At 43.2% G+C, this 12109-nt stretch overlaps 1 protein-coding gene across 1 annotated transcript in view; it reads left to right on the forward strand.

The window, feature by feature from the left end:
• Positions 1-7058, forward strand: part of PTPRN2 (protein tyrosine phosphatase receptor type N2) — a 568252-nt gene extending 561194 nt beyond the window's left edge. The window contains exon 24 of the mRNA XM_065731219.1: positions 4899-7058. Within this exon, the coding sequence (XP_065587291.1) occupies positions 4899-4970 (72 nt within the window). The 3' untranslated portion in view covers positions 4971-7058. The remainder of the gene's footprint in view (positions 1-4898) is intronic.
• Positions 7059-12109: the final 5051 nt, after the last annotated feature.

The raw sequence follows: 12109 nt of genomic DNA on the forward strand, positions 1-12109 counted from the left end.
TGAAACTTTTTTATTGTTACAGTTTTCAGTGATATATGGAATGATATTGGGGTTATTTGCTGCAAGTTAAAGCTGCACGTGCGACCATAAAAAAAAAACTGTTCGTGATGTGGAGACCAAATAAATCTGAATGTGACATTGTAAAATATTGAATGAGAGTTACAACCCCAAACTGAATAACTGGAGCAAAGTGACAGCACTCTGTCTTGGTCAGGCAAGAACTGATAGGAACATTTGCAACATTTAAGGAGTTGAAGCTACTGAGGGACAAAGGTGAACTAAATCTGTTTTGCAGGAATCATTGGCTCATAACTTTTCCTGAACCTGTTCTTAATCGTGTTATCTTCCCACTGATATTAGAAGAGATACTGGAAAACAAGGAGCAGGGGTGACTGGCTTGGGGGGCATCAGTTATTATTTACTCACTAATGGTGGATGAAAAATTAAGATGAGCCAGTCAAGGGTAACTTAACCCTTATCATCAAGTAAGATGTAAAATTGCACACATCTTTCTTCTGTTTTGATTAATCAGACTGGGAAAAAAATGCCTATAGCACTCAGGATCCAGCATCTCATATCTCTGTTCTAAGAGAAGATGCAAGTCCTGAGCTAACTCAGTAAATGCACCCTATTTATATGACAGCCCTAGAAATATGGAGCTCTGATTTTGGTTTGTCTCTCTTTTCTGAGAAATTACAGCTTATTGCCTTTAACAAAAGAAAAATAAAACAGCTCCAGAAGCAAAGAGTGGACAAAGTGCTCTTAGTTAGCCCAGAAATAGTTCCCTGAGTCCCTGAAAAGCTCACTGCAGACACGCTTCTCCCCTCCAAACATCTCTCTGGAAGAGCTGCAGAAAAGCAGCTCCAGTGTTTTCACCCAGGATGAAAAATTTTCCCAGGATGTTGCTTATCTCGCCTCTTGCTCCTTCTTCCATCATTGTCATTTTCTCAAAACCACCCAAATCACTCATTCAAGCTAATGTGTTGCAAATTATAAATATCTGGTTGCATGCTAGCAGCGTGCTATCCCCAGAGAATTTTTTCTGACAGATTTAAACAAACCCCTGTGCTTTCCCAACTGAATACAAATGAGGAATATTAAGACTCCTGGAGTAATTTAAAACAATGGATTAAAAGTCAGGTTAGAAATGCCAGTTAGAGAATATCCCTAGGCAAAATAAACACCGACTTCCTTCAGCAGTGTGATTGTGCTTCCAGCAGGCAGCGCTCCACATTCTCAATAGGCGTGTGAAAGATTTGTTTGCAACGTTTTGTCTTCTGGAAACGATCTTTAATTCAAAAGCACTGCATATAATAAACAGTAATGAAATTATCATAACGGCATTCTGCGTTTCTGAAAAGCATAATAGAAGGTTTGTGGGTTTGTTATATTTTTTTTGCAGGGGAATCATAAAATAGAATTGATACGCCACGTGTGAGAGGAAAAAGTAATGGAGGAAGAAGTGTGTTTGCTGTCATGAGAAAAATACTTTTCCTTTTTCTCTTTCTTGTCTTCCCACTAGCAGTCTGTAGTATTATGCCATTGAAGCTGCATGCACCTACTTTGTACTCCAGGGAATTTTATTTGAGGTCTTAAAGAAATTTAGCATATTATATCTTTCTAAACTTATTATTTCTAAATATGTTCATGTCACCTCTGCATTATAGGTGGGCTGACAACACAACGTGCCTGCCCAGCTTGATCTTCTAGGCAAAGCCTAGATACCTAAGTCAGTCTTGTTCATGTGAATAGCACATGTGAATGAGCTCTAGAGAATGGCAAACTGAGCTCCTGGAAAATTGCTGAAATTTCTTCTATCTGTCTGTGGTTATCCTTGTGTGTAGATATGGGAGGGATGTGAAGGCTTTTCTCTGCAGAGTGGGGGTACACCTCAGTGGGAGCTGCACTGTGTTCTTTGCCTGCGTGTGTTATGCAGAAGGAATGAGGGAGAAGAGCTCAGACACAGCATCCCCAGAAGACCCAGTCCTCAAACATCTCATGATCAAACATCTTTGCTGCCTCCTTTTGGCACCGTTTCACAGTCACTTTGGAGCTCTGGCGTAAAGATGCTCTACGAGTTGTTTTGCCTCACTAATTTAGGATCACACCTGATGGAAGTTGGCAGTCAATCTCCACCAAGCTTGTCTCCAAAATTCATATCTGAGCTTGGAAGTTGGTGTTGATCAATTAAGGGTTCCAAGGTGAGAGCTGCCTTCTCCATGGCCAGTGGTGTGATGCCCTGTGCTCTGGTGTGATCCACACAAGAGGGGAGGCAAAAGCACTTAAGGGCTGATTTGCTCAGTGAACAACTTAGGAGTAATTAAGTTACTTTCAGCCATGAGACTAATATTAAAGTATTGTAGTCCCTGCTCTTACAGGTTTTTCCTTATGGCAAAATGAAGGGCACAATAGATCCTCATTACATGGGTGACAGCAGCTTCCCTCCTCCTGAATTGCCACTAACCTCTCAAAAGAGGCATTTGCCCATTGTGGACCCTTGCCTGCATCCTGGTGATGCCCAGGTTAGCTCCCCTACTGCTGTTGTGCTCCCCATTCTGGTTCTGGCATGATGTGTCTGGATGAACGCCATCGCTGCCCTCCAGCTGTGCTCACACATTCATTGTGCCATGCTCAAAGTATAGCTGCTGCTCTTGGGTGGCCACCAGCATTTCCTCATCTCCTTTAATTGCAGAGACCTTGAGACAGGCACAGGCAGCCCCATAGTCTGTTTTCTGTGCCTAATGAGACTGAGTTCTAATCTTTAGGGCAAATTGATGTGTGATTAAAAAACACTGGATGCAGTCCAGCGGATGTGCAAGGATGCCACTTTGACAGCACCAGGCAGAGGGTAAAATCCTTGCACATTGATTTCTCTGAGAAATTAGACTGAATTTTCACCTTCTCTTTCTGCTTAGTAATTGTGCCCACCATGGCTTCCCTCTGAGGCATCTGCACACAGGAGAAGGATGCAGAGGGGTGAAACAAGGCAGGCAAGACTGACACTGAAGTGCAGGAGTTAAAAGTCACTTGTCTTCCTGAATTACGAATTGCTCACCTATAGTTTGTCCCTTCATCCAGCAGACTTCCACTTCTGGAAATGAATGCTGTTGAGATGAGTAACTGCCTTCAGGGCTGGCTGTGTTCAGCAGCCTTTGGCCACTGCTGCACCCGTCCCACACAGCCGTGGGCATCCCCATTCTGATGGAGACACAGATGGCAGCATTCATCTCAGACTTCCATTCTTAAAGTCACTTCCTCCAAAGCTCTTAACCCCAGTTGGTGTAAACAAACAGAGTACTTCTAGAAAATCCAAACACTTCTGCACAGACCTTGTCTGCTGACCTTGGCTTGCTTATTCTCTAAGTAAACCACACTCATTTCTTTTTCCATCTGAAAAGATGCAGACAGAAAATCATCCTGTCAGATATTTCATTAAGCTAAATTTCTGAGAAAGATTACTTGCTTTAGAAAATACAACACCTGCTAACCTTGAGGAAGCAAAGCCCTTTGTCCTTCTATAGAACCAGACAGCTTAGGGTTGCAAATAGGTGTGGTGACTATTCCTGCCTTGTCCTTCACACCTCTGCTAACTGTGCACAGAAATCTGTTAGTGATCGTGGTTTTATGCTTATGGTAAACTAGTAGCATAAACCCTCCTAAGTATTTCCTAAATATGTGGACTGAATATTGCTTGGTAATTTGTGGGTGCAGAAGAGCAGTTGAAAGGGGACGCTGGAAAGGAATAATAAGAGGTAAAGCAAAAAGCAGACACTTCTCTATTTAGTAGGCATAATGTGAGGAAGTATCTATTTAGCTGATTTGAACTAGGAACACCCGAGAGAAGCCAAAGTCTCTCCTTTGCAGTGTCATCACCTATTTCATATCTCAGTTTTGTTAATGAGTTTCCATCTTTGTGTCAGAAAAAATGGTTGCTGATCAACTACTCCCAAATGTTTCTGGCCAAGCAATTGCAATACATCATTGTGTCCCACTAGCTTAGTGTCTGCTACCAACATTTTTCTCCATTAAAATGACTCTAGTTTCAAGATGCTGTCAAACATGTTATATGGCATCAATAATCTCCAAACATTTTGTTCCTTTCTGTTGCAACGTGCAGTTCATCCTGCATATTCCTATTTTCAACAGTGTCTTGAGGGTGCTCAGCTGCAGAGCAGTGCTCCAGCATGTCAGAAAGTTTTTTGGTTTATTATTCAGGGTCAGAAAGGCTTTGCAGACAGATCTTGACTAATTGGAGGGCTGGGCAATCACCAGCCACATGAATTTTAAAAAGAGCCAAGTGCCAGATTCTGCAGCTGGGTTGAGGCAGCCCTGGCTCTGTGTACAGACTGAGGGATGAGAGGTCGAAGAGCAGCCCAGAGAAGGGATCTGCTCTGCTCTGCGCAGCCTCACCTCAGCTCTGGGTGGGCACCACGTTATAAGAAACTAATAAAACTAGTACAGAGTGTGCAAAGGAGTGCTGCAAAGATGGCGAAGGGTCCAGAGGGCACGATACATGTGAGGAGTGCTGAGGCCCCTGTGTTTGTTGGGTGCAGAGCAGAGCGGGCTGAGGGGAGGCATCATGGCGGCGGCAGCTCCTCACAGGGAGCGGAGGGGCAACAACAGGGCCTGAGGGAACAGCACGGAGCTGCCGGGGGAGGGACAGCTGGGGGTGAGGGAAAGGCTCTGCCCCAAAGGACGGTGGGCATGGAGCCCAGGAACACACAGCCCAGAATGGTGGAGCTCGTGGAGCACTGGGACACCGCCCTCAGACACAGAGCTGGGTTTGGGTGGCTCACTGCGGAGCTGGGGGATGAATACAAGGATCCTTGTGGGTCCCTTACATTTCGGGATACTGTGTGGTTCTGTGATTGTATGATATGCCTTTGCTCTCTTCACAGGAGCAGTTTGAATTTGCTTTGACAGCGGTTGCAGAGGAAGTGAATGCAATACTCAAGGCACTTCCTCAGTGAGCAGCTCGGGCTCCCGGAGGTTCCTGCAGGATCCATCCCTCATTCCTCATCCTCAGTCCCTGTGAATGTTCTTGGAAATGTGACCTGACCTTAACTATGTATCTTCTGTTGTAACCACATAGTGATAGGGTCCTCACAAACTCCTTTAGCTGGTAAAAGTTCAACAGTTAAAATGTGTCTTCTGTTTTTGGGTTTTAAAACATATTTTAAAAACGTACTTCAAAGCCTCGGATCAAGTGACAGAACAGTCCATCTAATCCCTCTCTCATCCTCGAAGACCTGAATGTCAAACTTGGAAAGCACACATTCCTGTTCTTAATAGCAAATATTCAGTATTGTGGGTAACTAGTGCAGTCAATATAGTCTCAGAAAACAGTGTTCTGTTATATTTCGTAACTCCTTAAAGACCAAATGAGAGTGAGGGGCCTGAAAGGGATGGTGATTGTTCCTTTACAATGCCGAGCAAAAGCACGGAACTGTGCAGAGGGTGTGAGTAAACACAGGTCCAGGCTCTGGCAAAGCGAGCTTGCACCTTCTCATGCTGAGCTTTAGCAAGCAAACATTTTCTTAACTGTTGTTTACTTTTCAGCTTTGTGCCATGATGGAAGAAAATCTGAGCTATAAGTAAATAGGCCTACACAGTTGTTGCAACCGGGGAGAACAAGTTGGTCACATTAATGGGAGCCTGGGGAACAGTGAGCACCACAGCTCTGGCCACGTACCTACAGTGTGGAGTAGGCAGACGTAGATGCACCTCCAAGCATGAGCAAGGAGCCTGACCCACCAGGTACATGTCCAGAGCTGGCATGGACACGAATTGTTCACATTATGGGATTACTGAGGAAGAAAACGGGACTCTTCTCTTTATATTTTTGCATTTTGCTCTTTCAAGCTGTGCTGTGCCATCCTTTTGAGCTGGGGAAATATATTTCTGTAAAAGCCTGGCTGAAGGAAGAATCACCAGTCTGCATTTTATGATCCTCATCAAGTTTGTCTGAGCCAGACATTTGTTGCACCTTTCTGCTCTTTCCTTTTTCTGAATGACGCCTATTAACTATTAATGGATAAAGAAGCACACAGGTCGAATTTCAGAGATTCTTCTGTTCTCAAAGTCCTAATGCCTACTGTTGCAAAGTAATGCTAAAATATGTCTGTAAATGGCTTGGTTATGCAATTTTGCTTATATGAACCCACGGTTTTAGTTGTGGCACTCTACTAAAGGGATTGAAGCTACTGATGGAAAGTACTCTGATTTGTTTGAATGAAGGGGCTGAGAGTGACATTTTCAAACGTGGCTATTAATTTCATTTTCAAAACTGAGTACTTGGACACTTTCATCTGTTACCCTACATCTCTGTGATTTAAGAATGTTAGTGGATTTTTTTCTTCACGGCATTCTATACCTGATGTCCTCTTAGGCTAATCGTTTGACACTGGAAAATGCATCATTAAATTTAATTTGTGAGGGTGAAGGTTTTATAAACTTCTAATCAGTGAAATGTTAAAAATACAGTCTTGGAGAGTTTTGCTGGAACAGAGGTAACGGGCATCCATCAAAATCAAGCAGGCTGCAGTTCTGTGTTGTAGGGGTGAATATTGGTGATTTCTTCTTTTTAGTGATTAAAGAGTTATTTAAAAAAATAAATTAACAAGAAAGCAGAAGACTTGTTACTTTTCGCCATACATTTTTGCATGCTTTTCTTGGTATGTGCTGTTGCTTAATTTGTACATCCCATTGCTATGGCAGTACAGAGCATTTACTGCAGATGCCATCATCCTCTTAAGTACATATGCTGTACATTAAGCCACATGTTTATTTTATGGCCTAAGCATTTTAGAGCTTTCCTAGCAATAACTAAAAAAACTAATGGAGTATGAATGAGAAAATTGCCTTTTTCATTTGATAATTTAGGCTTAACAGGTTTCTTTTATTACTTTAGCTAACACACAATTGCAGATCAGGGCAGATGAGATCAGTTTGAGCACTATATCAGCAACTGTTTGAGGTAGATATACTGTGAGCCATGTACTGCAGCCTTCTGAACATACAGGTACTTATATCCATACAAACAGTCCAAGGAATCAAAATTAGGGCATCCTAAGTCAACCCCTCAGACTCTTGAGTAAAATTACTTCCCAGGGCAAGATGCTGTGCCATTGCCTACTGCCAATGGGGTGGTGGGTTTTCAGCACAGATTTCTGCCCTGAGATCCATTAGTGTTCACCTCCTGACCGTCCCTGTGTATACCACAAACGTGGCTGACGAGCTGTTCGTTTGCACTTCGGGAATATTTTTTTAATTGTTCTTTGGCAAATATTTGCATTTCATAATGGTAATTTCAGGGTGATCTCTGTTATTTCACAAGCAGCTGAGTATGCAACTAAAATATTGGTCTTTGTGCTTCAGAGTTTATTTAGTGTAAATTAGAGGGCATTAATCTTCCCCAGTGCTAATGGGGCAGGGATGTGTTGTTTTATTCATACTGGTAAGGCTGATTTCCACAACAGAAGGATGCAGTCTTACTCAGAGGGTTGGGATATCTCCCATTGAATGTCATGGACCGTCCTGTTTTTCAGACACGTTTTACAGAGTTCTTCCACGAGGAGGTGCCGGGTTTACTGTGCTGACTGTAAACTAGCACACAGATTATTTCATCTGTGCAGGTTGGACACTGTTCACAGCCCTCCATAAATGCCCTGCTCTGCAGGCAGTCGCTTGCTGCAGGGCCTGTGAGGGAAATGCTGTTCAGTTGCATCAGGGTGATTCAGAAAGGTTTGACAATCCATTTCCCAGGGAGATGCCAAAACCATGGAAATACAAACCTGGTGAAACTACAGAGATAGATTTCTCTTGCAGGACGGGTATTTCTTTACCCTTCTGACTGCAGTTCATGATCCTTACAGCGGGACAGAGGATGTGGCTCAGGCTGCCCCAGGCCACTGGGGTGCACTGGATGTGAAACCTGCCCCATGTTCCCTGGTAGCTGTGGTTGGAAGCCAACATCATACGAGAGTCCAAGGTCAGATGACACCCACAATCCTTCTCTGGTCAATTTTGCTTCATCTTTAGTAAACAGACAGTGACTGAGGCTGGGTGGACACCTGATGCACATCCACGAACAGCATGGGTTTAATATTGACCATCCTGGTGTTCTTCATGTAGACAAACCAAATCTACAGGTGCTGCTTGTGTGGTTGAATTTTAAAGTGATATTTAAAGGAGAAGCTGATAGAGGGCAATTAAACCCCAATGCTTGCAGTTTTCCTTCCTCAGCGTTCAAAGCAGAGGGAGAGAAACCCATTTTCTCACTACCATGACAGTGACAGTGACCAGACCCCCATAGCCCCTTGCTTGCTTACATAGTCCTGGTGGGTGCAGACGTGAGGGACAGGGAGGTGGTTGTCACCAACTCTGTCAGTATGGAGGCGTAGAAGCACAGGACAGCCTAGTTCCCCAAAGCCCAGATCCTTCAGATACAGTCATGGGGAAAGCAGTGTGGGTTTTGCTGTCACCTTCACCTATTTCAGTGAAGCTCTAAACCATTGCCTTTGATATCATCCATGGGAGCTGGAGCAGCCTGAGTGACAGCCAGTGGAAGTCTTCAGCAGTTGTAAGGGCCAAGAATTGAGTTGTAGCAGAAAATCCCAAATCCAAATCTTAATTCAGTAGCAAAGCAAGCAAGATTATTTTTATAGATGCTACGAGAGATTTAAAACGTTTAAGAATATTTTTAAAATCTACAGCAACCACTGAACCTTGTTTGTGTCTCCAGCATGCATGCAGAGCCAATCTCCATCCATCCCCAGGGGGATGACAGCTATAGAACCTGTAAGGAGTTCATGCTTTATTTGTCAAGTGAAACATTAATAAGATCCAGCCCAATTCATAATTTCCAGACTAGTCATTAATTAAAAATAAATAAATAAATGTTTACTGGAATAGAAAACAAGTATTTGATTAGCTTTGTTACACAACAATAGCTCTCCTAATTTTTGTTCTGCATATTTTATTCTGTTTAGAAAATTCTCAGAAGGAGCATTTGAGGCAATTCGCTTTTTAAAACTGTACAGTTTCTATAGTTTTGCTTTTTAAATGGGAGTACACTTTGTAGATTTGATTATTGCATTCTTCTGTTTAGATGACATGGGACATTACAAAGGCATTCCCCACCACAGTGAGAAGAAAGCTGTCCTGGCAGTTTATTGTAGAAGAAAAAATAACAGTTAAAACAAAATTGCAGAGCTGTGGCATACTCGATCCAATTAGAGCATGACTCTTTACTACTCTTCATTTACCACACTAGAAGTTACACCAGCAAGATTTCATTTGAAGCTGTTCTTGCATGCTGTTTGTACTGTATTTGATGGCATAATATTGTTCCATTTACAACCTTTTCTTTCTTGACACTCTATTATATTCTCTATCTGTATATAGCTAAGGAGAAGAAAAAAAAAGATTATATAAAGTATTTTGTTCTACCTCTGTAAAAATCATATTTGTGAATAAAGTCGCATTGTCTGTGGAGCACGGTATTGTGAGTGCAGCATTAGCAGCTGGTGTTTGCATTTCTTTGGGGGTAGGAGGGCTCCTCCTGTCCTTGGATCCCAAATCCCCATGCTGACAGTGGGGACAGGCGTCCTGCTGAGCCTCAGAGGTGCTGGCTTTGTCTGCTGCACACAGGATGCAGCCACCTCTGCCTCCGGAGCGTGGGCTCCTACCTCTGCAGCTCCCAGCTGAGGGAGAGATGGCGGCCACGCTGCTCCAGGCAGACCCCTGTGCTCAGGTCATATAGAATGACTGCATGATGGAAACTCTCCTTGTGCAACTGGGAGGTGGAAAAAATAGGGGCTATGAATGCGGGCTGGTGGGTCAGAGCTTCTCCTAATGGGGTTACAGGCAGCCCAAGGTCCCACAGATCTAAAAAGGCCACAGGAGTGACAGAAGGATCCGAACAGGTAATGGAAAATATTCACCGTCACGTGAAGTAAGGTTAAGAGGAGTGAAGAGTAAGGTTCCCACGTAAGCACAGAATAAAATAACCAGTCTTTTCCCTGGAGATAGAAAGTAATTTTCCCATAAACACTGTCCATTGTATGAACGCCTGTATTTTCGCATGAGGCGCCTATTGTTAGCTGTTATCAGAGGCAGTCTTTATGATTAGACAGCCCTGCTGTGGCAATTTGCATGGCTCTGTATTGTGTACGAAAACTTCAGCTGTGTTTTGACGTTCACTGCTTACCTGAAAATAACTAGAAAAATGTAAATAAACAGGAAGGCAGAAACCACGCTCATCCCACTCACTCCCTTCCCATCTGAATGATCATATTTTACATTATTTAACCTTGTTTATGTAGCTGCTTGTTTTAATACCTGTGTCTTTCTCAGTGTAAGAAGGTGACTTTCATCTTGGAAGCGAAATATATGCACCATTACAGCTATTTTCCCATTGCTGTAATTTAGGAGGTCTTTCATCTGCGAGATAGCTTTCCAAAGCCTCTGGTAACATCAGATGGGGGACAAAAAGAGAAAAACATTTAACTGTGTAACTACTAGAGTATTATGTATCTTCTAGGGTAGTTGTGCATATGTTGATTCATGCAGCCAATGCTTGCTTTTGCTTTGTGCTACTCAGATGCATACATTCTTGCTCTCTACAGAGCGCTCAAACTGTGGGCTGGTGACTCAGATGCACTCAGAGGCCACTGCTTTGTTGCTTGTATTCTAGTTTACATATTTCTAACTCACACTGTGTGAGTATTAACCTCTGGTGGGCTCAGGGAAGAGCTGAGCTTCAGTTTGAGCTAGCACAAGTAAGTGGGAATCACAGCAGAAAGACACAAGGAGGCATGGCGTGCCCTTGCTCCTCATGCTAGCCCAGCATCCCGCCAGCTGCCTCGGCAGCCTTAGGGAGGAGGAAAGAACTGTCCTGTCTGCTGCCCTAATGTGGCAAAAAGGAGAGAGTTGCTTCTGCTATAGCAGGATGAAAAACAAAGACTTCTCGTGTTGCTTGAAGAGCCTTGGGGATTTCATTTTTAGAACTGGCTGTAAAATTTCAGGGCTGATGGGATTGATATTTCCATTTTGCATGCTGAGCAAATACGAAGAGCTATCATCCATAGGGAGGGGTAAATGATAGACTGTGTTTATTCTTGGTTTTAGTGATAGGGCCAGTACACTGTGTGCTTCAGACAACTGAATCCCTAGGGAAATTCTTATTGCAGTGGAGTTAAGCCAAAAATTGACTTCTGCCTTGAGAACGCACCAAGTACACCCACACGCGTGTAAATCTGCAATACAGAAAACAGGTTGTATGTGGAAGTCCGTTCTGGGAGATACAGACTTCGGCTAACTTCTGGGGCATGTGACTGATGTCTTTGCCCTTCAGCAGCTTTGGCCACAAGCCTTGAAGATACAGGAAGGTGGTACTTCATTATTCACAGTAGAGGTTAGAAGTCAATTTCAACTTACCTTTGCATAGTTTTTGCATAACCATCCTTTATAGTCACTGGAGGAAAACAGATATTTTTCCTTCTCTATACCAAAGACTTATTTCTTCTCATACAGAACTTGTCCCATGCACAATCAACTTGGCTGCCCATCGCCTTATCTTTCCCACTCACAATATAAGAAAGACATCAAACTATTGCAGAGTCCAAAGGAGGCCTACAGAGGTGCTGAAAATTCTAGAGGGCAAAATGTATGAGGAGCAGCACCTCAGCTCAGACAAAGGGTATGAATGTTGGGTGGTGCTGTGTGGAGCCGCGGGTTGGACTCGCTGAACCTTCCAACTCAGGATATTCTATGACTCAATGATTCAGTGATTTCCGTTTCTACTACAATTGCTTCGAGTAGGAACAAGGCCCAGATTGTAGTGCACTGTCATGCAGTAATGTTTTTATCTTTCTTCTTTTCTTTGGAATTTCATTCATAGCAATACCATGCTTCCTTGTCTCCCTGGCAGTAACACACCCCCTGGTCATTATTATGTCTGTTGTTAGGGATCTTTTGTGATGCACATTGCTTTATGTTTATCAACAGCGGTTGCATCTGCCATCTTCACACAGTCTCACACTATTGCAAGATCTTTCCATAACACTTGGCACTTTTGTTTTTATGCCTGTAGATAATATGTGTCATC

This window comes from Cyrtonyx montezumae, unplaced genomic scaffold, assembly GCF_038088225.1.
Source record: "Cyrtonyx montezumae isolate F1298 unplaced genomic scaffold, pur_monq_1.0 scaffold_14, whole genome shotgun sequence".
Classification (NCBI taxonomy): domain Eukaryota; kingdom Metazoa; phylum Chordata; class Aves; order Galliformes; family Odontophoridae; genus Cyrtonyx; species Cyrtonyx montezumae.